This window comes from Stegostoma tigrinum, chromosome 25, assembly GCF_030684315.1.
Source record: "Stegostoma tigrinum isolate sSteTig4 chromosome 25, sSteTig4.hap1, whole genome shotgun sequence".
NCBI classification, from domain to species: Eukaryota; Metazoa; Chordata; class Chondrichthyes; order Orectolobiformes; family Stegostomatidae; genus Stegostoma; species Stegostoma tigrinum.
Genome location: NC_081378.1, coordinates 39,056,191 through 39,083,982, shown reverse-complemented (window position 1 = coordinate 39,083,982; position 27,792 = coordinate 39,056,191). Strand labels below are relative to the sequence as shown.

The window sequence follows — 27,792 nt, the reverse complement described above, 5'->3', positions numbered from 1 at the left end:
AAGACACCAAAAACTGATGGTGCAGCGGACTTGATCAGATGGGCCAATGGGCCAAGGAGTGGCAGATGGAGTTTAATTTAAATAAATCTGAGGTGTTTCATTCTGGTAAGGCAAATCAGCGCAGGACTAATACACTTAATGGTAGGGCCATAGCAAGTGCTGCCAAACAAAGAGACCTATAGATGCAGGTGCACTGTTCCTTGAAAGTGGAGTCATACATAGACAGGATAGTGTAGGTGGCACTAAGCATGTTTGCTTTCATTGATCAGTGCACTGAATATAGGGGTTCGGACATCATGTTGTAGCTGCACGGGATACTGGTGAGACCATTTTCAGAATACTGCATTCAGTTCTAGTCTCCCTGCTATAGAAAAGATGTTGTGAAACTTGAAAAGGTTCAGATAAGATTTACCAAGATGTTGCAGGGTTTGGAAGGTTTGCGCTACAGGGAGAGGCAGAATAAACTGGGGTTATTTTCATTGGAGCATCAGAGGCTGAGGGATGACCTGATTTGGATTTATAAAATCAGTAGAGGCATGAATTGATGAATAGCCAAGCTCTTTTGTCCTGTATGGAGGAATACAAAACTGGAAGGCATAGGTTTAAGGTGAGAAGGGGCAAGATTTAAAAGGGACCTAAGGGGCAACATTTTCATGCAAAGGGTGGTGCATAAATGGAACGACCTGGCAGAGGAGGAGAGTACAATTAGAACATTTAAAAGGCATTGGATAGGAACATTAATAGGAAAGGTTGAGAGGTGTACGGACCATATCCTGGCAAAAGGGACTTGATCAGTTTAGGATAAATGGTCAGTGTGGAGAGGTTGGACTGAAGGGTCTACTTCCATGCTATAGAATTATATCACTAGAATAGTCTTGAAATAAAAATATACTGAAATCAAAGATATAATAATCTGGTATAATTAGAATCTGAAAGTTAGTTTTGAACTAAACTATCTGCTATTTAGATGCATCATACCTTGCATCAAAGTTAACCTCCAGAAAGCAGATCAAGAGAAGTTAAAATAGTTGGACCATTTCAGATAAAAAAGGAAAGTACTGCAAATGTTAGAAATTTGGAATGACGACAGAAAATGCTGGAGAAACCCAGCAAGCCTGACAGCATCAACGGAGAGTGATCTGTTCAGTTTCAAAAGGTCTTTGGTCTCTTAATGTTAACTCCGTTTTTCTCTCTACTGAAGGTGCTAAACCAGCTGAGCTTCTCCAGCATTTGAGTTTTAAACCTGTTCAAATGGTAGCTAAATTAGCTTCTGCAAAACTGGTGATGTCCCCGACCTGCTCTAGAACCACTATATATTGTGATCAAGAGCAGGGGTTTGGACAAAGAAATTATCCAAAACTTAACCACAATGTACTGCCAATAATCCTGTCTTGTTGCCCTGGCTGATATCAACCAATGTTAAAGTCCAGGTCTTAAAAGATGCTTTCAATTCACATGGCTCAGTGATGCTTGTTATTACTAGAGCAACCTTATTGTCATAGAAAATAAACACTGATGCTACAAGAACCCAAACTGAATTGGACTGAAAATTCAAATACACTTAACAGATTATGGTAGGTATCACCACCACTGGCTTCTCCCTTTCTGCACTGAAATTGTGATAATCTTTTACGTTTTATGGGCCATTTAAGATTCAGCACCAGGCATTTTAGTTCACAATGAATAACTAATGCTGTCTGAGAAAATGTTACAATTTGAAAGAACGGAGAATGTATTGTTAAGTTCTAAGAAATGAAGGATAAGAATGCTCCAAAACTTTTCACAATTCTGGGAGGTTAATATGGACAGATTTAGAGACCAATGTAAAAGATGCACCATTTTTTCCTCTGGGCTATCACAAAACCAGAGAAGCACATAACAATAAAAAGCATTGCACATAAAAAGCAAAGTTCTTGACATTCCAGCAGTGCATGGGAAATGAGAGACACTTCAGTGCTAAACAACTCTCTCCCACGTAAGAGTCAGGCAAATTCAATCCATTAAATAAACTCAAAATTGATATTGGAATAAGACATGGGAGGTTATCCAGGCACCTCGGGAGTGTATTGTTGTCTTTTGTTTCTAACTGGAATAACAAAAAGCTTAAATTTGTCAGGTGACTTTTAAGCCAAGAATTAACCTGCTTCAATTATTGCCCTTAAAATTCTGAGTGAGCTTATTTTTAATATCATTGCCAGATTTAAACTTCATTTTGGACTTGAGACTGTAAGTACCTAATCAATGACATTCATTGTCCAAAAACACAAGAAAATGGTAGTAAAACCAAGACATTTTCTACTGCTCCCAACAACTAAAAATATTTTGCCTTCAATCTCAACACTTCTCACCAACAGTCCTCATCTATAAACTTTGCAAATCTCAATTTCTCCATGCTCTTCACATTGGTGTTCCACTTTCTCAATCCAAACTGCAACTAGAACTTTGCTGATCACATCTAAATTTAATCTTTATTCACACTTTCACATCTACCAATCCCCAAATGCATTTAATTGATCGATAATGGCTTTGCCTCAAGTTACCCTTGAGGGGTTGGTGGTGAGCTGCCTTCTTGAACTTCTGCAATCCATCTAATTTAGGTACACCTTTGGAAGGCAGCACCAGGATTTTGATTCACCAGTAACAAAGGAACAGCGAAACTCCACAGAGATGTGTGGAGCATGGATGGGAATTTGCATTTGGGCAAGGCTCTCATGCACCTGGTGCGCTTGCCTTCCAGTGAGGGTGGTCAGAGATTTAGAAAGTGATGTCAAAGGAGGCTTGGCAAGTTGCTGCAGGACACCTTGTATGTGGTGTGCAGCACTGTCACAATGTATTGCTGGTGGAGGGAATACATATTGATAGCGTTGGCTGCAGTGTCAATCAAGTCCGGTGCTACATCCTGGATGCTGTCCAGCTTCTTGAGTGATGTTGGAGCTGCACACATTCAGGCAAACTGTGTCTTTCATCACACTCCTAACTTGTGCTTTGTAGGTAGTGAACAGTCTTTGGGGAGTCAGAAGGACAAGTTACACACTGTAGAACTCCCAACTTCTGAACAGGTTTTTCAAGCCACAGTATTTAGATGGCTGGCTCAGTTCAGCTTCTGGTCAATGATAGTGCCTGTGAATGTCAGAGGGTGGCGGTCAGATTTGGTGGAGATGGTCACAGTCTAGCACTTGGGCTGTGTGGATTTACTTGCTAGTCATCATACAAGCCTGAATGCTGCCTAGGTTTTGCTGCATATAAACATAAGCCTTTACCTCCACGTAGCAATCTTATTGATCTGCAGTAAAACATCTTAAAAATACCTCTCTGGGCCAAATTTTCATTCAGACGATAAAGAATGAGGGATTCCACTGTACAAATTTCTAAACAAGTACAAATTCTGACATCAGCAAGATTTCTAACAAAAACAAATTATAACAAAACAAATTCAATGAAGTGCTACTGCATTTCTGGGATAACAATTTTGAGGTTGTACATAAACCATTCAAATTAGACAAATGGGCCGATCTAATTTTTTTTTAAAAAAGATTGCACTACAAATAAATTGTTCATTAAATTTAGTGTTTACAATCTAAAATGTTCGATTCATAAAAATGTAATGTGAAAATTATCCATGAGCATTGTACTGCTAAAGGCATTTCAATAACCTTAGCTGCCCTGAGTTTGGTCTTGCAAATATCAGGACAATCTGATTTGCAAAACTTCAGTACTTTGACGACAACAACAGCAATCACCTTAAGCAGTAAAAGTTTTTAAAATCAGATTTACTGTGGATAATCATGATTTGACACTTGGGAGGTTTTACCTTGCAAATAAAATTCAACGTCCAGAGTACAATTCAAATTGTCCTTTGATTTCTAGAGTGGAAACCAAGAGGGCAGACAGACACCAAACACTTCTACATCTATCTTTTAAATATACCCACCTGCTACTGAATATACATTGGTTGCATTTTTGTGTTTCCAATTTCTTAATACATGCTACAAAATAATCTCCTTGCTCTGGTCTTGTCCATGTGTCCAGGAGAAGTTCAAAACCTCTTATCAGAAATCATTAGCTTTAAGGCAACAACATATTGGTATGCTTTTCCAAACTGGGAAAACTAGAAAAAATTACTCTTCAGTTGAATAAAATATTTATATTTTAAGTAAATATTTTCACCAGATATTTTTCAACAATTTTCCAAGGCCAATTTATTCATGACATTCTTAAATGTGAACATAATAAATGAGTAAATAATACTGAAAAAAAATTCATTCCAAATAGCATTAATAAAGTGCCAGCAAATAAGTGGATTAAAAAATCTAAATTACATCATGCACTGTAAACAAAATAGCATGCCACCTGTGAAAGTAAGAGTTCTGGTTACCTTGCAAAGCATTTCCAAGTAAAGCTTCTAGCTCTGGATTAAATTCAGCTTTCTCTTTTAACATATGGAATAGCAGCTGGTTTTGAGTAGAGCTGTTTATTTCTATTTGCTTTACACGCCCCTCTAGAATCTTAATTTGAGATTCCTTCTGAGCAGCTTGGAGACCCTAAAACAGATCAGAAAAAGTATTTTTGTTTTCAAAAATGCAGTTAAAAATCAAAATATCAGATTACTTGTAGGTGTAGATAGGACAGGCTTGAGAGCTAAAGGATCCTATATCTACACCTTATTCTCAAGTTTAAATCAAGCAATCAGGTTCAATTTTGTTTTTGCTCCAAAAATCCCTCTCCAGATATAAAAGATGTAAATATTTGAACAGAAATTGCACAGTACAATTCTACTAGTATGAAAGCTTATTTAGTAATCCCTACCCTGTGTTTATATTCTTTGACAACAGATAAATATTATATAAAAATAACTAGCTGCAACATATACTGCATTAGTTAGAAGTTATATTGCACTTTTTCCCCTATATGTAACATGACCACAACTCCAAAATATTTTAGCACTCCAGCTTTCAAAGTAATTAGAACCAACAAGTGACTTTCACAGATCCATTTAAAAACTCCACAGTATAACACCACTTAACATCCTATTTTTATTATCCTTTTCAAAATGCTGTGATTAACCTGGAAAATTCATGGCCTACAGCAGTATCTATAAATCAAACCTTGCATAAAAGCAAGCTAAATTTGGAATCAACTGTTAAGTTCAGGTAGGAACAAAGCATATACAAACCCCCAAGGTCAAGATGATACAAGATCTGCTTATTACATAAAACATACAAGTAATTCCTTACATCATTAAATAACATTTTATTTTATAATAAATTACTGTGTGGTTTTTAAAGAAATCTGGTTAGTCATTTGATTCTAAGGCTAACATGGGTAAAATATGATTGACAATATTGGGAACAGAGCAAAGCTGTTAAATTTATGCCGTGATCTGCGCAGCAGCAGAACCAGAAAAGGTTAGTGCACTCCTCTGGCCTAAGTCATAACATCCATCGGTGGCTATCCTTCAGCAGATGATACAACAGCTTGTATACTGAGGCTCATTGACCAGAATCAGTAAACCTCAAGGAGGTTTGCTCACAAACTCACCTTATTAATAACCATAGTTAGAAAATGATCCAGTATGTAGCGAGCTTCTGTCAAAGAGCAGGAAGTGATTATTGCTGAAACATCCACCGTACCCCCCTCCTCCTGGAAATGACAAGAAATTAAAAATAATAAGAAATTGCGACACTCTAGAGCAGTAGGTAGATTTGTGTTGAATATTTCTGTAAAATAATAATACAGTAAGCATTGCTCCTCAATGCCAAATTTATATTTAAGCTGCATGGCTTGCTGTTTCGTTTAATTTTACTGCAAACTTAGGGAGTGAGTCTCAGGATTTCGGGTCAGCAGCATTGTTGGTCTACTCACAGCATATGCACTATAGCAGTTCAGAGCAACAGTTTACCAATTCCTCAAGAAACCTGGAATGGATAACAAATGCTGGGTGAAACCTATATGCCGTGAGTGAATTTTTAATGTAAGCTCACTTCCCCTTCATTCAACAACATGGTTGAGTACAGGGCAGAAAAACTGGACACCCAAATGACAGAGACATCAGCAAAGATGGAGGGGCTGGAAGGAAGAAATAAAAAGTGAGTGCATGGAGATATTAGACATTATGTTTATTTTCAAATGTTTAGGCAGCACTAATAAAACAGAAAATGCTGGGAATACCCAGCAGACCTGACAACATAAAAAAGAAAACAAAGAGTTATGGTCTTTGAATCTTGGTTAACTGTTTCCCTTCTCCAGAGATACTGCCTAACCTGCTGAAACGAGCTCCATATGTCCAGTTTATATAGCAGATTTCAATGAAATACAGAAAACAGTAATGAGTAGGCCATTCAGCATCTGAGGCCTGCTCTGCCACTGAGTATGATTAAGTTTGATCATCCTACTCAGGACCTTGACTCCTCTTTTGCCTCAAACACTTTGCTCTCTTCAGTCTTAAGAACTGTATCAAACTCCTCAAAAACATTCAGCATTTTGGCCTCAATCACAGAATTTCACAGGCTCACTGTTTCTAGGTAAAGAGATTTCTCCTCATCTCAGTCCTAAATGGCCCAACCTTTAACGTTAAGCTGTGACCCTGTTTCCAGACTCCCCAGTTATTGAGAACATCCTTCCTCCATTTACTGTAATAGTCCTGTTAGAATTTTATTGATTTAAGTATCCTGCCTACCCCCCAATCTTCTAAACTTCACTGAAAATAGTTCTAATGATACAGTCTCTCTTCCTGTCAGCATTGCCATCGCAGAAATCGGTCTGGTAAACCTACACTGCACTTTGGTACTTAACATTTTTATTCAGATAAGGAGACCAAACCTGCACAAGCAATATTCCAGGTGTGGTCCCAGCAAGGCCCTCTACAATTGCAGCAAGGCATCCCTGTACTCAAATCCTTGCTATGAAGGCCAAGATAGCATTTCACTGCCGGCTGCATCTGTAGATATCAAATTGGTGCATCATCCTCTGACCGTCAGCCCCATCATTAACAACAGAAGTTTACGGTGAGGGAAGACTTAACAATAAACAGAAATAGCCACCATTGAGGGGCTATTAAAGACAACCAGCACAGCCTGGAAAGTCAATACTGCTACTCAGCACAGAGCATTGCCTGTTATAGAATCAGGTCATGCAACGAATTTAAGAATGGGCGCTGTGAGGTTGGAGGAGGTTAAAGTATGACTGGATTGTTGAACAAATAGTCTGGTAATAATTACAGAGAACGATTCAAAGAGATTTGGTGGAAAGGTGGAGCTGATTTAAATTTGTCCAAGTGTGGAATATGACTTCAGGCATTGCAGATATTAAGTCAAAGGGGAATACATAGTTGCAAGGGCAGGGAAGAAACATTTGATTTTTGGGGGACGGTGCAAGTAATGGCATTGAAATAAGAAAAGAGCCCAGTGCGGTGATTTTATAGTTCTAACAGGATCAGTAAAAGATGACATGAGCAACAGTGATCCCTTTGCAATATGTTGGAGAAGGTAGATTTAGAAGGGTGGTATGGTGAACCAAGTTAAAGATTGCTGGAAGGTACAAAATAAAGAGGCCAGTACTACATTACATGCAGTCATTTGAGGTCTGTACTCAGGATGATTCTGTTCTAGAAAGGCCAGAAATCAAATTAGTTATGATGAAAGATAGATGGCTTGATTTTTAGGCTTCGTTGAGACCAGAATCACAGGCAAGCAGACTCAAAGGTTAGTACATCTCGCCTCTTCACTAATTCCTTGGCTCCATCCTGCTCAAAGACCATTTTCATAGATGGGATATGACAGAACTACTTGCCTACACATGGCAGGTCAATGACGCAGGCTTAAGCTTTGAACAAGCCATCAGAACCGAGAAGGTAAAGTTATCAGAAAACTAGTTTTAAAAGTCATCACCTTGTGCTTTAACAAGAATGCTAAACTGACTACCTTGCTTCAAGGTCCCATTTTTAAGGAAGAGCATGCAGACACATTGCCGACAGTATTCTCAGAACATTATAGTCAGACTTTAGTTCAGACATTAGAATTAGCTTTGGGGGTCTCTGATGAGAGATGTGACAGATGGAAAATAGGACTTACTTATTCTACATATGTTCACATGTTAGAATTCTATATTTAACAATCCAAATGCCTCATGTACTAAGAATTTTTGTAACTTATTTTTGAACGTATGGCCGTGAAATATTTATAAAATTAACTTGCCTTTGCTTCTTCCATCTGCATGATATTGGCCTGGCATTCCGAAATGCTGTCATTAATATAATCAATATTTGCATTCAAAGACTCCATTTCTTCATTAATGTTTTGAATTGTTTTGTCATCTACACACTCTTGGACAAACTTTTCTCTCCGTTTATTCAGTTTGTCACGTCTTTTGGTCAGATCTTCACGTTGCTGTAACGAAAAAAAAGTAAAATTCCTGACAATTTGGGAGAAGAAAAAATACGTATCGTGTGTAAACCTTACCAACTTCATTGAATGTCCTTGCTGGCTTTGTTTGTTTGAACAATGGCATATTACTTAAATGCATCTTTCTAGAAGACTGTTGCATTAGAATTTCATATGTTTTCCCTCAGCCATACACAAATTGAAAATGAATGTATGAGAAAAAGTATTCATCCTTCTCAGTGACAGAACTCAAATCTTCCTGCAACAATTATGAAGAACTGCTCGCAAACCCTGGGTTCAAAATTTTTTGTTCTAAAGACATCGCAAATGGAAAGATACGACAGCCACTGTAGCAAGGAAAAATTCAAAGTACATCCAAAACTGTTCAGGAAAACATCAGCTAAAGAACACAGGACACGGGGATGGACCAAACATCGAAGGGAACACAAAAGCATTCTTGGTATACAAAGTGGTGTGTTCTTTTCACAACAATGCCAAAAAAGGCTTGCTTACATACCACTTGCAGGTTCACATCAGGTAATTATTGAACTCAAAAATGCAAAACTGTTCCCCAACCTCAAAATGCTAATATAAATTTAAATTATTAAAAAATGGTAAGATTGTCATGTTTGTCAAAATTCAACAGAACTTTCCAAACACCTCTATCAGCAAGAAGGAAAACAGTAACAGACACATGGTAACTACACAAAGTGCAAGTTCCACCCCAGGTCGCAGATTTTAACTTGGAGCTTTGTCTTCATTCCTTCACATTACTGGGATCCAAATTCTGGTATTCACTCCCAAACAGATTTAGTGGTTCATTAAGACAGCCACCACCTGCTCAATGATAATTGGGGATGGGAATCAAAATATAACTAGTAAAGCTCATATCTAATGATCAAATTAAAAAAACTGTGGTAACGTCAGAACAGGCAAAATTTGTTTCAACTTCAAAGATTTGACTTCTTGTGAAGGCACTTTATATCAGCTGCTTTCCTATGACAATTAATAACACACCCCATGACGGAGGTCTAAAAACAACATATGCTCATATCTTTATGAAGAATGAACTGCAGTCAAATCATAGGATTTAAAGTACAGCAGTACTTTCAAACAAAAAGAAACCATCAAATATGATACAGAAGAAGTGCAGCTAAGGAGGAATATGGGAAATTTAGCATTGGAGACTTGCACACCATTCTGTTATGATTAGTTGAGAAGATATCAACCACAATACCAGTGAAGTTCATTAGCAACCAGATTCTATTTGAAGGACTAAAGGAACTTCAATTTCTATATTTCAAGTTGCAGGGAGAACGGTCTTACTGTTAGAAGTCGATTCATGTCGGCTTCCATGTTGGCAATAGTCATCCTCTGCATGATGATCTCAGTAACTCTACGTTCAAGTGACTGCCACTTCATTCTTGCTGCTCTTGATGTATATCTATTTGTAAACTTCCTCTGGTACTTCTTCCTGTAATTGGTCAGATTTGAATTGTTAGATCAGCCAATTTCATATGATATTATAAACAAACATATTTAAAATTGTCAGTGTTATAGACACTTCATACTTAAACTTCATGGAGTTGAGTTTGTGGTATTATGAATACATGGACTTTTTTGAAAAAGATTAATGAAACAACACTCAAACTTTTTCTTTAAAAGAACACTTCTTTGTAGTCACATTTCTGTGGGAATTGCTCATTTTCTGAGCAGGCCACTTGTCTGGGTTTATGGCAGCCAGATTTCTGTGTCTGTTTTAGGTACTGTTTGGAGCAGCTGGTGACATGCCTGCTGAAGGCAAGGAGCTTCCAAAAGTAGCTCTGCTCTTAGAAAAGTCCACCTTGTGAATCCAGCATAAAATCTGACAGCCCTCTTGAAGAGCGGCTGGAAGAATTCAAGTAAACTTAGCAAGTTCCTGAAATTATCACGAGGCTGTGTTTGCAAAGATGCCAGAGACAATAGCCTATGTTTATTGATACCTGTCTACACAAGACAGCCATGTCAACATCCTACACTTTAGCCATTTTGCCTTCAGGCGCTAACCATCATTAGCAAAGAGAGAAGTGGAAACTTTTCACCAAAGTGAATCGCCGAACAGACAGAAATCAATATCTTTTTCACCCCTTTTCCTGATGTGAATGGATGTGTGCAAGTTTGTGCATGTGTTTCAGGGTATTCAGAAGGGTAGATATTTATACTTTCAGGTTTCCAATTGTGTGCTAATTAGCTTTATACCTTTGCCAACTAAATCCTGCTTTCACAGAGAACCAACAGTTGTGTGTGTTAAGAAATCCAGTTGATAGAAATGAACTTTGAGAAGAGCAGGGGGTACTTTACTTTTCCTTTCATGGCATGCTTTTAAATTACTGAAAATTAGAAAAATATATTGACTCAGATTTTGAAGAGGTCAGACAGTTGCTGTTCCAGTATAGATGGGAGGAGTGAATGGGCACCCTGTAGAATTCCCATCTAAACAGACTCCAGAAGGAATTAGATGGGAAATGGAAGCTTCAGCTATGCAATTCCCTTATGCCTGGAACCCTCAAAGTCGGAATTTACATTGGAATGCTCCAGTGAAAGTAAGTGGTTACTGTGAACAAGGTAAACTATTAAATACATAGCCTAACTTCCGAGTAACTGTTCAACTGACCCTATACTTGATTCACACACACCCTCCCACCCCAACTACAGTCTTCTCCTCCTTCATTTCTGAAAGGCACACCCACCAGAATCACTCCCCACTTCGCCCCTACGGAGCCAAGCCTCTTTCCCCCAACTCCAGACACAACACACCTGCTCCACTCCAAGCGTAGTCCTCCTTTTCTCCCTCAGGAGCCAAATACACTTCTTGAGCTTCTAAACTGGTCCTCTTCACCTTGCTACAGGTAAGCCCAATGCTCTCTAACCCTCCGCTGCACTTCCCACTTCCAGCAGCTGACAACCCTATCCCTGCTCTGGACCCACTTCACTTCACCCCTACCCCACCCCCCGCAAAAACACCCTGTTCAAAAAACATAACATGCCTCTCCTCCCTACCAACCTAGGAACCAATTCCCCTTTCCCAAGTGGACCTGATCTTGCAGCCTGAAAACAACCTTACAATGGATTCCACCCTCCACCAATTCTGCTGGCTGTTTAAACGATCTGGGCAATGTTTCGCAGCCAGCAGGACAGATTTAGTTGTTTGAGCATTTTACACTGTCAATGGAATCTGATGTTTAATTAAAAGGAGATTAGTTAAGTTTAATCCAACATTCTCCAATGAACTATGCTAGATAGAAACCTGCAGTGAGAATCCTGAACGATTCCACTCCATTAAACACAGGGTACTGAGTGACCATCTTTATAACCAACTTGTGAACTGATTAGTGCAGACCAGTAATTAAAATCAGAATATCTCTGGTCTGTTCACATCATCACATAATATATTAAATAATTTTGGGGACTCTGACAAAGAAAAGAAATTTGTGAACATTTATGTATTGTTACTTTATTCACCCATGGGTGTTCTGCACTTAAAGTCTAAACACTGGAAATAGAACTAAAAAGTACCTGATCACATTTGTTTTGTCTGTTGAAGTAGGTAGGGTTCGAGAAATTAGCGTTCTCCCTTTATGTGGGCCAGCGTAGTTAGCAGTTGACCGGTCATGTTCATAAATACTCATGTGAGAGGGTGACTCTGAAATAGGATCTGGCAAGCTCAATTTACGACTCACTCGTCCAGCTACTTTATCAGACATGGGCTTTGATAATTTGCGAAGGGCTGTAACCTAAAGATAAAAATGTAGAGCATTTCAAGCATAAAAGATTACATGTAAACCTCAAAAACAGATTTTAAACATTATTTTGTCTCAAAAACCATAATTATCCAAGTGATACCAATTAAATTGAAGGTATGATTTAAGTAGAAAACAATTTCTAACATAAATACCGAAACAGAAAACAACTCAAGACAATAGAAAGACAGAGACAGACAATGTGGCCATTACACTAAAGAAGAATTTGACATGACTAAAAACAGTCTTGTTAATTTTTCTCATTTGAACTTATTCACCACAATATTACTTTATTCTGACATTATTTCGAAGACTGCATCATATTCCATATGCATTGCACATTTCATCTTGAGGGATCCAGCAACACTGCCATCAATGACAATGGAAAAACATTCAAACACTGCGTGGGCAAACTGTACAACTGTTCATTCCTGTCTGATGCAAAATTAAAATGGGAAAGGCGGCCAAACAATGGCTTGCAAGGGAAATTAGATGCAGTATTAGGTCCAAGAAAGAGGTTTACAAATGGACCAGGAAAAAAAATTACATACCTGAGGAGTGAGCGCAGTTCATAACTCAGCAATGGAGGACAGAGGGATTGATTAAGAGAGAGAGAAAATAGAGTACAAGTGTAAGCTTGTAGGGAACAAAAATTTCTGTAGGTATGTGAAGAGACAAAGACTGGTACCAACTTGGCTGTCTTCCAGTCCTCTGGCAACTCTCATATGGCCAAGGACAGAAAAGTGAAGATAGAAATCTGAAGATAGAAAGCTGGCATGTAACTTATGCAATCCGTCTATTTAAAACTTAGAAAACTGTGGCAGGATTGAACAGAGTCAACATGGGTTTGTGAAAGAGAAGTCATGCTTGATAAATCTATTGGAATGTTTTGAGGATGCAGCCAGTAGTGTTGAGGGGGGGGGGGGGGGGGGGGGAGCCAGTGACTGTAATTTACTTGGAGTTTCAGGAGGTTTTCTATAAAATCCCACACGAAAGATTAAATGTGAAAAAAATAACGCATGAGATTGGGACAGTGTACTGAGCAGGATAGAAAACTGGTTAGTAGACAGGAAACAAAGATTAGGAATATGGGTCTTCTCCAGAATGGCAGGCAGTGACTAGCGGGGCATTGCAAAGATCAGGACTAGACCTCAGCTATTCACAATATATAACAATGATTTAACTAAGGTAACTAAAAATAATATATTCAACTCTGCAGATGACACAAAGTTGGGTGGGAGGGTGAACTGCGATGAAAATAGATTGTTGGGTGATTTGAACAAGTTGAGAGCAAGTAAGACATGACAGATGCAGTATAAATGTGGATAAATTTGAAGTTTGCATGTTTGAAGCAAAAACTAGAAAGTCAGATTATCTGAATGGCTATAAATTGAGAGAGGGGAATGTGCAAAGAGACCTGGGTGACCTGGTACAACAATCACTGGGGGTAAGAACGCAGGTGGAGCAGCCAGTGAAGGAAGCAAATTGTATGTTGGCCTTTATAGCAGAAGCATGAGCACAGGGGCAGGCATGTCTTGTTGTAGTTGTCAGGGCCGTGGTGAGACCACACTTGGAATAGTGTATGCTGTTTTTGTCTCCTTATCTGAGAAAGGATGTTCTTGCTATAGAGGAAATGTAACAGGTCAACCAGACTGATTCCTAGGATGACAGGACTGACGTACAAGGGCAAGGTTGAACTGGTTCCGATTATATCTGCTGGAGTTTAGAAGAATGAGGGAATTCACAGAAACAACCCTCAAAAACATGAAATTCTAATTGAACTAAACAGGGTGGATGCAGGGAGGATGTTTCCCAAGGGTGGGAGTCCAGAACTATGGGTCACAGTCTAAGGGCAAAGGGTAAACCATTTAGGACTGAGACTAGTGAAGATTTCTTCTCCCAGAGTGGACAGCAGGTGGAATTTGATACCACAAAGCAATTGACACCAAAAATTGCATGATTTCAAGGTGGTGTTAGATATAGCACATTGCAAGGGGATCTAAGGAAATGGGGGAAAAAGTAGGAACAGACTATGAAGTGGATGATTAGCCATGGTCATAATGAATGGGAAAACGGCTTATTCCTGTCCCTACTTTCTATGTTTCTGTCAGTCACGATAGACACCCAATCACATCGAAGGATTCGCACTCTCAGGAAGCCAGGATGTGAAATACACCGACGAGTTTTCATGTTCTATAAATTTTACAATGCAAACAAATGATCGGGGCGGGGGGGGGGGGGGGGGGGGGGGGGGGGGGGGGCGCCCGGTGTCGGATAAAACAAAATAAAAAAGGAAGTCATCAAAAAACTCAACTTTGATTTACAAAGTCGTATGGAATCTCATTATGGAGAAATCTGACATTTCACAAGCAAAATTTTAAGGCCAGAAAATCTTTTCATCAATAAATACAAACTTAGTACACCATTAAAATCCCATACATATCATTCAACGAAGTACAACTTTTCCAAAGGTTACAAAGTGAGACCAATAGCTAACCATTAGCAAATTCATGTCAGTTAAATGGTTTCAAGTTGATTTCATTCTGCAGTGGTGCCAACAGTGCACCCTCTACTATTCTAGAAACGGCCATCAGGTTCAAAAGTAGTAACAACAGCAAAATCCAAGTAATTTTGTTTTGATATACACAGGCACAAATAATGAACAATTCCTCACCTCCTCAGTTTTTCGTCGTAGAATTATTTCCTGCTGTCGCTTTTTAGCTTCCAGAAGTTTCATTTGATGCTGAGTTGAGAAGAACAAAAACCTGTTAAATTAAGCATGTAAATAGGAAACAAACAAAAAGCAAAATTAGCTACAACAGTGCTTTGCCGACTAAGCAAAGCAGATCAGGACACAAAGCTGTAAGGCTAGGGTTCTGTTCAAATTCACATGGTGTTCATTGGTCATGAAAGATACTTTTATAGCCAAGAACCATTTCGGAAACGCAATATTTACTGAAAAATAAAAACAGCACTAATATACACAGCTCCTACAAAGAGCAATGCAATGATGACCAGTTCAAACATTGAAATGTTGATTAATATTTGCAGCACACTGCCCTTTTTCGAATCTTCATGGAATCTTTTACAAATCACTTCAAAGAGTGGACAATGGTTGTCAGTAATATGCCATCTGACAGTGTAGCACTTGCTCACTACTTCATTGTAATGTCAAGTTTGCTTTTTATTTTGCTCAGGAATTGAACTGAAATTTTTGACTACAAAGCTGAATCTGTCATAATTATATATTTTTATGTTTAGGTGCTGTTTTAGCAACATTAGTGCCTTGGTATGGCACCAATGGACATGCAACATACTTTACTGAATATTTGTTTTGATTGTATTTGTAACTGTTGATTTCATTTGAAGTTTTGTTTCTTTTAAAAAAAAAATTACTTTGCTTTTACATTTTGGGAATGTAGGCAAGAGTGTGGATGCAAAAATGCAAGAACCCAGATTATGACAGCAACACGTGTAATGCTCAAAAGGTGACATCCAGAATGAGAGAGGAGGTACATGGTAGATGTGGCCAAATAAATATTGACAATGCCACAAAGGATCTGATCAAATCTGAGCAGTGTGTCACGGCTGGAAATTGCAATGCTTGATAGAAGTTACCTGTCAGTTTGCATTTGACTCAGCACATCCAGAAGGCTCAAAACACAAGTGTTCAGAAAAGTTACCACAAATCCTTTATGAATGGGAACGCTATGCATTTTATTGAAGATGGACCTATTTTGTTCGGCAAAGTCATGTTTCACAAACTCAAATTTGTTGATTGCCTTTGAAGAGAGAGAACAGATATAGGGGGTGCTTTCTTGTAATTGCTTCTATTTATTAAGGAAATAATTTTAATGCTAAATAATAATAAAATTGATACCTCTAATTTTGCAAGTGGTTGACTTTCTTGTATGAATTAAGCTTGAAAAAAATTTATAGATTAATTGTATACAATATGAAACAACATTTCATCATAAATGCTGAAATTTTAGTTAACCCTACGTTACTTTAATACAAACCTCCACAGTTGTTTACTGACAAAAATTTTCATGTGATGAAAGTGCCAACAGAAAGGAAAACCACTTTGTCCAGTCCTCATTACCTGACCTATTGCACATGAATCAATCCAAAATTGTATCAACAAGAGAAACCATGTTAAGGTGTTTCACAGTGAGAACAATGACAAACCGCATGACGCCACCATTGTATTAAACAGGATGTATGTAGAACAGAACTAACAATTCAAAATCTGGGCAACTGTAAAGGCGATTTGGGTCATCAGCAACAGGTGACAGTCTTCAGCTTAACCTGACGGCCCAACATATTCCATCTCCAGCATTTCCATTTACATGGAAGACCAATTCTGTTTCAGTGACTTTAGAAGAACATTCCTGGATCAGCACCAGGCACACAAGAAAACAGGACGACACCTGGTAAATGTACAACACAGAACTAAGACATACTGGGTAAATTAAGCAGTATACTACAGAGAGCTAAATGATTATACCCTAACAGACATGATCATAACTCTACAGTCCTGCCTTACCCAATTATGAATGGTAGTGAACAACTAAGCAACAAATGGGGAGAGGAGTTCAATGATAGCATAGCCTAGCATTAGTGCAAAAAAGAGGCGGCTAGAGAATCAGTTGGATCATTTGTCTCAGCTTCCTCTGGAATTCCACATGACAGACACCAGCCTTTAATCAGTGATTTGTTCCAGATGGTGGGAAAACATTCACATATGTCAGATACAACAGACTGTGGGAGCTACAACTAAGCTAGCTGCACTAAAAACTTGTTCTCCAGATCCAACTATGTTTCTGGATAAGCTATTTATGTTGAACACTAGCATCTACCTGACAATGGGGAAAATCTTCCAGGGATGATCTATCTGCAGAATGTAGCGTAAATAGAAATTGACAAATTACCACTTCAACTTCATCTTAAACAGCAGTGATGAAAAAGTTCTTGTCAAAAATATCAAGTGGCATTTACCAATAACCTAAACTTAGACTGTGTTCCACCAGCTCATTTGACTCCACAACTGAGTCTTTATTGACAAAAAAAAAGCCCCACCAAAACAAAGTTCAAGAGCTGACAAAGGAATGACTGTCCTTCACATCAAGGTAGTATTTGACCATGTACATCTCCTAATAAAACTGAAAATCAATGGAAATCGGTGAGAAAGTTCTCCACTTACTGGAGAACATACCGAGCACAAATGAAAATGGTTGAGATTGTTGCAGGACAAACCACTTCATGCATGTCACTGCCACTGGGCACTGTTCTAGGCCCAACTATCTTCAGTGCTTAAATCAATGGCCTTCCCTCTACTGAAGGTCAAAAACAGGGGACATTTGCTCAAGTTTGCTTTGTTTTGTTTTGTTTCATTCACATGTGATTAGATAATGAAGCAGTTTATGCTTGCATATAGTTGGACCTGGACAACATTGAGGGTCATGTTTATACGTGACAGCCAACACTTGTGCAACAAAAGGGGGAGGCAATGGCCTAGTGATATTATCGCTTGACAGCTAATCCAGAAACCCAAATAGCATTGCCAGGATCCTGGTTCAAATCCCACCATGGCAGATGGTGGAATTTCAATTCAATAAAAACATCTGGAATTAAGAATCTAATGCTGACCATGAATCCATTGTCGATTGTCAGGAAAAGCAAAGTTGGTTCACTAATGTCCTTTAGGGAAGGAAAGTGCCATCCTTACCATCTGGCCTCCATGTGACTCTGGACTCACAACAGTGTGACTGACTCTGAACTGCCCTCTGGGCAACTAGGGATAGGCAAGCAAGTGCTGCCTAACCAGCGACACCCTGATCCCATTAATGAATAATAAAGAAAAACCAGGCAATGACCATTGCCAAAGAGAGCGTAATTACCTCCCTACTTTATTCAAATGACACGACTACTGTTAAATTCAACATCATATTCCTCGAAGTCAACAATAAGTGCCCCAGTGATAGCAAATGCTGGGCTACAACAAATGGTCAGAGGCTGAAAATTCTGTGGCATATCATTTGTTACGAATTGTTCCAAAACTTTGTAACACCCTGGCAGAAAGCAGGGGTGCGATAGAATACTCTTACTTGCCCAGCTTGGAATAGCTCCGACAACACTCAAGAAGCACAATCGCATCTGAGCTAAAACATCCTGCTGGGTTGATAATCTATCCAACATTTTCCCCAATCAGAGGCATAATGTCACTGCAATGTGTGCCATCCAAGATGCTGTGGCAACAGCAGCTCCCATACCCATAACCACAGCCACCCAGAAAGACAAGGGCAGCAAGCACGCAAGACTATGAATACCAGCAAGTTCCCTTTAAATTGAAACATCATTTATCTTTGAAACACCATCTCTTCTTCATTCATTGCTGGGCTAAAATCCTGAAAATCCCCGATTAACAAACTGGAGGAGATCCTGCACCACAAACTGTAGCTGTTCAAGAAGCAGCCCAGTACCATCTCTTTAAGCGTAATTAGTACTTACTTCACCAATATATTTATTCAGTAGAACGTCAACAAAGAAAAAAGCTGAAGTAGGTTGGAAAGCTGGCACTACGCAACCAAATTCCTAGATATATCCATTTTAATTGGCATATTTAGGGAGTCAGCTCCCCCCAGTGTTCCCAGTCAAGTAATTGGGCCTTAAGATGGCAAATGGAGTATAATGTGGCCAAATGTGAAGTTATTCATTTTGAAAGGAGAACAAAAAGAACAGATTATTTAACTAGAATGAAACTGCAGAAAGCCACAACACAAAAGGAACTTGGGGGGTACCTATGCATGAAACACAAAGCTAGCACACAGGTGCAGCAGTTAATCAGGAAGGCAATGGAATGTTGGCCCTTATTTCAAGGGGGTTGGAGGGTGTTAGTAGATACGTCTTACTGCAATCATACAGTGCGATGAGGCCATATCTAGAATACGGCAAGAAATTTTGGTCCCATTATTTAAGGAAAGATGTTATTTCATTGCAAGCAATTCACAGAACATTGATTTGGATGACTACGGTATGGAGGGACTGCCTAATGAGCAAAGATTAAACACATTAGGGCTCTATTCATTGGAATTTAGATGAATGAGAAGTGATCTCATTGAAATACAGAGTTCATTGGCTTGAGAGAGTAAATACTGAGAGGATGTTTCCCTTAATAGGAGAGTTTAGGTCCAGAGGGCATAGTCTCAGAACTAAAAGGTGCCAATTTAAGTCTGAGATGAAGAGGAATTTCTTCTCTTGAAGGGTTGATTGTCTTTGGAACTCATTGCTGCAGATAGCTGTGGGGGGGCACGGGGCGGCATGGTGGTGAAGAGAAGACTCCTTGCAGACATTTTAGGCTGGGATAGATTGATTATTGACTAGAAGTAGAATTAGGGTTATAGGCAAAAGGGCTGGGAAGTGGAAATGAGGAATGTTGGATGGGCCATGATCCTTCTAAATTACAGAGGCAGCTTCAGGGGTGCCGAACAACCTAGTCCTGTTCCATTTCCTATGGTCTTCGAGATTGTGATCCATCAGCCTAAGAACAACAGCACAAATTTTTCCATTATACCTTTCATCAAAGTTCTTAGACTGCCCTGTTTACACAATGAGCTGGTCTTATAACTTTTAAACCAAGCTTTTCATGATTTATACAAATAAAAGCAAAAAGAGGAGATAGTGAAGTAGCATGAGAAGAGTTGGATTAACTGTGATCTTACTGAATGGCTGAGCAGGCTCAAGGTGCCAAATATTTACGGCCTTGTGACTGATGATGCGGCTGGGCTAGAAATTCAGTGGTACAGGATAATGGCATTGGTTCAAACCTCATTCTAAGAAATGATAGAATTTGAATCCAATTAATAAAACTGGAATTTAAACGTAGTGTCAGGAATAGTGACCCTGACAACCATCACAGAATGTCATAAAAACCTGTGTGGGTCACTAGGATCCATTAGGCAAAAGTAGCCTGAAATCATTATCAATTTCAGATTTCATGCAACTCCAGATTCAAAGCAATATTATTGCCTTTTAACTGCCTTAAGATGGTCTAGCAAGTCAGAGGAAACAGGCAATTAGGGACTGGCAACAAATTCTGGCACTGTCACTGATGCTTAAATTCAAGTAATAGAAACAAATCTATGTCAATGTTTGTTAACAATTAGCCTTACAAACTCTGATGGCCACAAAAATGGATCTTTGGCCTTGCCACAAGCATTGTTATAAGAGATTTGCCAGCAGTTTTAGTGTCATAGAATTGGATTTATATTTATTAAACTAATGAACGATAGTTTATGTCACTTCAACTAATATTGTAAGAATGCAGAGAAGCCCATGCTTGCAGAACTCAAACAAACCGTGTTGAACATTAAATGTTTTTCCACAGTTAGATAAGATTTGCTGAAATCCTGAACACACTATAAATGTGCATTACCAACCAATTTAAGGTCACGAGTTGGTTTAACAATGTGACTCATTGACACTTCATAGAAGATAGACACACAGGAATCTGTGCTCCACAGCAAAAAGGAATATGACCAGGCATGGCGCAGTTTTTGAATTAAACAGAAGAATAGGAGACACTAATTCCTGGGTTCATTCTCCATGAGAAGTGTGCCGGAGGAGACTTGTAACCCTTCTGCCATACCGTATAATTTTGTTTGAAAGGGAGCACATGGTTTTCTTGCAACTGCGATAAGAAAGTGTGGAGACGGATGGGCACAGCAGGTCAAGCAGAATCTTAGGAGCACAAAAGCTGATGTTTCGGGCTGAGACCTTTCATCAGAAAAGGGGGATGGGGAGACGGTTCTGAAATAAATAGGGTGCGAGCGCGAAGAGAGAGAGAGAGCGAGAGCGAGCGCGAAGAGAGAGAGAGAGCGAGAGCGAGCGCGAAGAGAGAGAGAGAGCGAGAGCGAGCGCGAAGAGAGAGAGAGAGCGAGAGCGAGCGCGAAGAGAGAGAGAGAGCGAGAGCGAGCGCGAAGAGAGAGAGAGAGCGAGAGCGAGCGCGAAGAGAGAGAGAGAGCGAGAGCGAGCGCGAAGAGAGAGAGAGAGCGAGAGCGAGCGCGAAGAGAGAGAGAGAGCGAGAGCGAGCGCGAAGAGAGAGAGAGAGCGAGAGCGAGCGCGAAGAGAGAGAGAGAGCGAGAGCGAGCGCGAAGAGAGAGAGAGAGCGAGAGCGAGCGCGAAGAGAGAGAGAGAGCGAGAGCGAGCGCGAAGAGAGAGAGAGAGCGAGAGCGAGCGCGAAGAGAGAGAGAGAGCGAGAGCGAGCGCGAAGAGAGAGAGAGAGCGAGAGCGAGCGCGAAGAGAGAGAGAGAGCGAGAGCGAGCGCGAAGAGAGAGAGAGAGCGAGAGCGAGCGCGAAGAGAGAGAGAGAGCGAGAGCGAGCGCGAAGAGAGAGAGAGAGCGAGAGCGAGCGCGAAGAGAGAGAGAGAGCGAGAGCGAGCGCGAAGAGAGAGAGAGAGCGAGAGCGAGCGCGAAGAGAGAGAGAGAGCGAGAGCGAGCGCGAAGAGAGAGAGAGAGCGAGAGCGAGCGCGAAGAGAGAGAGAGAGCGAGAGCGAGCGCGAAGAGAGAGAGAGAGCGAGAGCGAGCGCGAAGAGAGAGAGAGAGCGAGAGCGAGCGCGAAGAGAGAGAGAGAGCGAGAGCGAGCGCGAAGAGAGAGAGAGAGCGAGAGCGAGCGCGAAGAGAGAGAGAGAGCGAGAGCGAGCGCGAAGAGAGAGAGAGAGCGCGAGAGAGAGCGCGCGAGAGCGAGCGCGAAGAGAGAGAGAGAGCGCGAGAGCGAGCGCGAAGAGAGAGAGAGAGCGCGAGAGCGAGCGCGAAGAGAGAGAGAGAGCGCGAGAGCGAGCGCGAAGAGAGAGAGAGAGCGCGAGAGCGAGCGCGAAGAGAGAGAGAGAGCGCGAGAGCGAGCGCGAAGAGAGAGAGAGAGCGCGAGAGCGAGCGCGAAGAGAGAGAGAGAGCGAGAGCGAGCGCGAAGAGAGAGAGAGAGCGAGAGCGAGCGCGAAGAGAGAGAGAGAGCGAGAGCGAGCGCGAAGAGAGAGAGAGAGCGAGAGCGAGCGCGAAGAGAGAGAGAGAGCGAGAGCGAGCGCGAAGAGAGAGAGAGAGCGAGAGCGAGCGCGAAGAGAGAGAGAGAGCGAGAGCGAGCGCGAAGAGAGAGAGAGCGAGAGCGAGCGCGAAGAGAGAGAGAGCGAGAGCGAGCGCGAAGAGAGAGCGCGAGCGCGAAGAGACAGCGCGAGCGCGAAGAGACAGCGCGAGCGCGAAGAGACAGCGCGAGCGAAGAGAGAGAGAGCGAAGAGAGAGAGAGCGAAGAGAGAGAGAGAGCGGAGAGAGAGAGAGAGCGAGAGAGAGAGAGAGCGAGAGAGAGCGCGGAGAGAGAGAGAGAGCGAGAGAGAGCGCGGAGAGAGAGAGAGAGCGAGAGAGAGCGCGGAGAGAGAGAGAGAGCGAGAGCGAGCGCGAAGAGAGAGAGAGAGCGAGAGCGAGCGCGAAGAGAGAGAGAGAGCGAGAGCGAGCGCGAAGAGAGAGAGAGAGCGAGAGCGAGCGCGAAGAGAGAGAGAGAGCGAGAGAGAGCGAGAGCGAGCGCGAAGAGAGAGAGAGAGCGAGAGAGAGCGAGAGCGAGCGCGAAGAGAGAGCGAGAGAGAGCGAGAGCGAGCGCGAAGAGAGAGAGAGAGAGAGCGAGAGCGAGCGCGAAGAGAGAGCGCGAGCGCGAAGAGAGAGCGCGAGCGCGAAGAGAGAGCGCGAGCGCGAAGAGAGAGCGCGAGCGCGAAGAGACAGCGCGAGCGCGAAGAGACAGCGCGAGCGCGAAGAGACAGCGCGAGCGCGAAGAGACAGCGCGAGCGCGAAGAGACAGCGCGAGCGCGAAGAGAGAGAGAGCGAAGAGAGAGAGAGCGAAGAGAGAGAGAGAGCGAAGAGAGAGAGAGAGCGGAGAGAGAGAGAGAGCGGAGAGAGAGAGAGAGCGGAGAGAGAGAGAGAGCGCGGAGAGAGAGAGAGCGAGAGAGAGCGCGGAGAGAGAGAGAGAGCGAGAGCGAGCGCGAAGAGAGAGAGAGAGCGAGAGCGCGAAGAGAGAGCGAGAGCGCGAAGAGACAGCGCGAGCGCGAAGAGACAGCGCGAGCGCGAAGAGACAGCGCGAGCGCGAAGAGACAGCGCGAGCGCGAAGAGACAGCGCGAGCGCGAAGAGACAGCGCGAGCGCGAAGAGACAGCGCGAGCGCGAAGAGACAGCGCGAGCGCAGAGAGAGAGAGAGCGGAGAGAGAGAGAGAGCGGAGAGAGAGAGAGAGCGGAGAGAGAGAGAGAGCGGAGAGAGAGAGAGAGCGGAGAGAGAGAGAGAGCAAAGAGAGAGAGAGAGCGCGGAGAGAGAGCGCAAAGAGAGAGAGCGCAAAGAGAGAGAGCGCAAAGAGAGAGAGCGCAAAGAGAGAGAGCGCAAAGAGAGAGAGCGCAAAGAGAGAGAGCGCAAAGAGAGAGAGCGCAAAGAGAGAGAGCGCAAAGAGAGAGAGCGCAAAGAGAGAGAGCGCAAAGAGAGAGAGCGCAAAGAGAGAGAGCGCAAAGAGAGAGAGCGCAAAGAGAGAGAGCGCAAAGAGAGAGAGCGCAAAGAGAGAGAGCGCAAAGAGAGAGAGCGCAAAGAGAGAGAGCGCAAAGAGAGAGAGCGCAAAGAGAGAGAGCGCAAAGAGAGAGAGCGCAAAGAGAGAGAGCGCAAAGAGAGAGAGCGCAAAGAGAGAGAGCGCAAAGAGAGAGAGCGCAAAGAGAGAGAGCGCAAAGAGAGAGAGCGCAAAGAGAGAGAGCGCAAAGAGAGAGAGCGCAAAGAGAGAGAGCGCAAAGAGAGAGAGCGCAAAGAGAGAGAGCGCAAAGAGAGAGAGCGCAAAGAGAGAGAGCGCAAAGAGAGAGAGCGCAAAGAGAGAGAGCGCAAAGAGAGAGAGCGCAAAGAGAGAGAGCGCAAAGAGAGAGAGCGCAAAGAGAGAGAGCGCAAAGAGAGAGAGCGCAAAGAGAGAGAGCGCAAAGAGAGAGAGCGCAAAGAGAGAGAGCGCAAAGAGAGAGAGCGCAAAGAGAGAGAGCGCAAAGAGAGAGAGCGCAAAGAGAGAGAGCGCAAAGAGAGAGAGCGCAAAGAGAGAGAGCGCCAAAGAGAGAGAGCGCAAGGAGAGAGAGAGCGCGGAGAGAGAGAGCGCGGAGAGAGAGAGCGCGGAGAGAGAGCGCGGAGAGAGAGAGCGCGGAGAGAGAGAGCGCGGAGAGAGAGAGCGCGGAGAGAGAGAGAGCGCGGAGAGAGAGAGCGCGGAGAGAGAGAGCGCAAAGAGAGAGAGCGCGGAGAGAGAGAGCGCGGAGAGAGAGAGAGCGCAAAGAGAGAGAGCGCGGAGAGAGAGAGCGCAAAGAGAGAGAGCGCGGAAGAGCGAGAGAGCGCGGGAGAGAGAGAGCGCGGAGAGAGAGAGCGCAAAGCGAGAGAGGCGCAAAGAGAGGAGAGCGCGGAGAGAAGAGAGCGCAAAGAGAGAGAGCGCGGAGAGAGAGAGCGCGGGAGAGAGAGAGCGCAAAGAGAGAGAGCGCGGAGAGGAGAGAGCGCGAGAGAGCGCGGAGAGAGAGAGAGAGAGAGAGAGAGCGCGGAGAGAGAGAGCGCGGAGAGAGAGAGAGAGCGCGGAGAGAGAGAAGAGAGCGCGGAGAGAGAGAGAGAGCGCGAAGAGAGAGAGAGCGCGCGAAGAGAGAGAGCGCGCGCGAAGAGAGAGAGCGCGCGCGAAGAGAGAGAGCGCAAAGAGAGAGAGCGCAAAGAGAGAGAGAGGAGCGCAGAGAGAGAGAGAGAGCGCGAAGAGAGAGAGAGAGCGCGAAGAGAGAGAGAGAGCGCGAAGAGAGAGAGAGAGCGCGAAGAGAGAGAGAGAGCGCGAAGAGGAGAGAAGAGCGCGAAGAGAGAGAGAGAGCGCGAAGAGAGAGAGAGCGCGCGAAGAGAGAGAGCGCCGCGCGAAGAGAGAGAGCGCGCGCAAAGAGAGAGAGCGCAAGAGAGAGAGCGCAAAGAGAGAGAGCGCAAAGAGAGAGAGAGAGCGCAGAGAGAGAGAGAGAGCGCGAAGAGAGAGAGAGAGCGCGAAGAGAGAGAGCGCGCGCAAAGAGAGAGAGCGCAAAGAGAGAGAGCGCAAAGAGAGAGAGCGCAAAGAGGAGAGAGAGAGCGCAGAGAGAGAGAGAGAGCGCGAAGAGAGAGAGAGAGCGCGAAGAGAGAGAGAGAGCGCGAAGAGAGAGAGAGAGCGCGAAGAGAGAGAGCGGAGCGCGAAGAGAGAGAGCGAGCGCGAAGAGAGAGAGCGCGCGCGAAGAGAGAGAGCGCGCGCGAAGAGAGAGAGCGCGGCGCGAAGAGAGAGAGCGCGCGCGAAGAGAGAGAGCGCGCGCGAAGAGAGGAGGAGCGCGCGCGAAGAGAGAGAAGCGCGCGCGAAGAGAGAGAGCGCGCGCGAGAGAAGAGAGAGCGCGCGCGAAGAGAGAGAGCGCGCGCCGAAGAGAGAGAGCGGCGCGCCGAAGAGCGAGAGAGAGCGCGCGCGAAGAGAGAGAGCGCGCGCGAAGAGAGAGAGCGCGCGCGAAGAGAGAGAGCGCGCGCGAAGAGAGAGAGCGCGCGCGAAGAGAGAGAGCGCGCGCGAAGAGAGAGAGCGCGCGCGAAGAGAGAGAGCGCGCGCGAAGAGAGAGAGCGCGCGCGAAGAGAGAGAGCGCGCGCGAAGAGAGAGAGCGCGCGCGAAGAGAGAGAGCGCGCGCGAAGAGAGAGAGCGCGCGCGAAGAGAGAGAGAGCGCGCGCGAAGAGAGAGAGCGCGCGCGAAGAGAGAGAGCGCGCGCGAAGAAGAGAGCGCGCGCGAAGAGAGAGAGCGCGACAGAGAGAGAGCGCGAAGAGAGAGAGCGCGAAGAGAGAGAGCGCGAAGAGAGAGAGCGCGAGAGAGAGAGCGCGAAGAGGAGAGAGAGAGCGCGAAGAGGAGAGAGAGCGCGAAGAGAGAGAGAGAGGCGCGGAGAGAGAGAGAGAGCGCGGAGAGAGAGAGAGAGCGCGGGAGAGAGAGAGAGAGCGCGGAGAGAGAGAGAGCGCGCGCGAAGAGAGAGAGCGCGCGCGAAGAGAGAGAGCGCGCGCGAAGAGAGAGAGCGCGCGCGAAGAGAAGAGCGCGCGCGAAGAGAGAGAGCGCGCGCGAAGAGAGAGAGCGCGCGCCGAAGAGAGAGAGCGCGCGCGAAGAGAGCGAGCGCGCGCAGCGAAGAGAGAGAGCGCGCGCGAAGAGAGAGAGCGCGCGCGAAGAGAGAGAGCGCGCGCGAAGAGAGAGAGCGCGCCGCCCGAAGAGAGAGAGCCGCGAAGAGAGAGAGCGCGAAGAGAGAGAGCGCGAAGAGAGAGAGAGAGCGCGAGAGAGAGAGAGAGAGCGCGGAGAGAGAGAGAGAGCGCGGAGAGAGAGAGAGAGCGCGGAGAGAGAGAGAGAGCGCGGGGAGAGAGAGAGGAGAGCGCGGAGAGAGAGAGAGAGCGCGCGCGGAGAGGAGAGAGAGCGCGCGCGGAGAGAGAGAGAGAGAGCGCGCGCGGAGAGAGAGAGCGCGCGCGAAGAGAGAGAGCGCGCGCGAGAGAGAGAGCGCGCGCGAAGAGAGGCGCGCGCGCGCGAAGAGAGCGCGCGCGCGCGAAGAGAGCGCGCGCGCGCGAAGAGAGAGCGCGAGAGAGAGAGCGCAAACGAGAGAGAGCGCAAAGAGAGAGAGCGCGGAGAGAGAGAGCGCGAGAGAGAGAGCGCGGAGAGAGAGAGCGCAAGAGAGAGAGCGCCAAAGAGAGAGAGCGCAAAGAGAGAGAGCGCGGAGAGAGAGAGCGCAGAAGAGAGAGAGCGCGGAGAGAGAGAGAGAGAGCGCAAAGAGAGAGAGCGCGAGGAGAGGAGAGCGAAGAGAGAGAGCGCGGAGAGAGAGAGAGAGAGAGAGAGAGAGAGAGAGCGCGGAGAGAGAGAGAGAGAGAGCGCGGAGAGAGAGAGAGAGCGCGGAGAGAGAGAGAGAGCGCGGAGAGAGAGAGGAGAGCGGGCGAAGAGAGAGAGCGCGCGCGCGAGAGAGAGAGCGCGCGCGAAGAGAGAGAGCGCGCGCGAAGAGAGAGAGCGCGCGCGAAGAGAGAGAGCGCGCGCGAAGAGAGAGAGCGCGCGCGAAGAGAGAGAGCGCAGCGCGAAGAGAGAGAGCGCGCGCGAAGAGAGAGAGCGCGCGCGAAGAGAGAGAGCGCGCGCGAAGAGAGAGAGCGCGCGCGAAGAGAGAGCGCCAGCGCGCGAAGAGAGAGCGCGCGCGAAGAGAGAGCGCGCGCGCGAAGAGAGAGAGCGCGGGAGCGCGAGAGCGAAGAGCGCGCGCGCGCGAAGAGAGAGCGCGCGGCGCGAAGAGAGAGCGCGGAGAGAGAGAGCGCAAAGAGAGAGAGCGCGGAGAGAGAGAGCGCGGAGAGAGAGAGCGCGGAGAGAGAGAGCGCGGAGAGAGAGAGCGCGGAGAGAGAGAGCGCAAAGAGAGAGAGCGCAAAGAGAGAGAGCGCAAAGAGAGAGAGCGCGGAGAGAGAGAGCGCAAAGAGAGAGAGCGCGGAGAGAGAGAGCGCAAAGAGAGAGAGCGCGGAGAGAGAGAGCGAGAGCGAGGCGCGGAGAGAGAGAGAGAGAGAGAGAGAGAGAGCGCGGAGGAGAGAGAGAGAGAGAGCGCGGAGAGAGAGAGAGCGCGGAGAGAGAGAGAGAGCGCG

General features: G+C 44.7%; 1 protein-coding gene across 5 annotated transcripts in view; it reads right to left on the bottom strand.

Annotated features, from left to right (window-relative positions):
* kif21a (kinesin family member 21A) overlaps nt 1-27,792 on the bottom strand; it is a 157,230-nt gene that overhangs the window by 41,585 nt on the left and 87,853 nt on the right. For all 5 annotated transcript variants that reach the window (XM_048553734.2, XM_048553737.2, XM_048553736.2 and 2 more), the window contains 6 exons: nt 14,832-14,900; nt 11,934-12,151; nt 9,705-9,852; nt 8,193-8,384; nt 5,539-5,640; nt 4,376-4,541 (listed from right to left, as the gene is read on the bottom strand). In XM_048553734.2, coding sequence (XP_048409691.1) covers nt 4,376-4,541; nt 5,539-5,640; nt 8,193-8,384; nt 9,705-9,852; nt 11,934-12,151; nt 14,832-14,900 — 895 coding nt within the window. The remainder of the gene's footprint in view (nt 1-4,375; nt 4,542-5,538; nt 5,641-8,192; nt 8,385-9,704; nt 9,853-11,933; nt 12,152-14,831; nt 14,901-27,792) is intronic.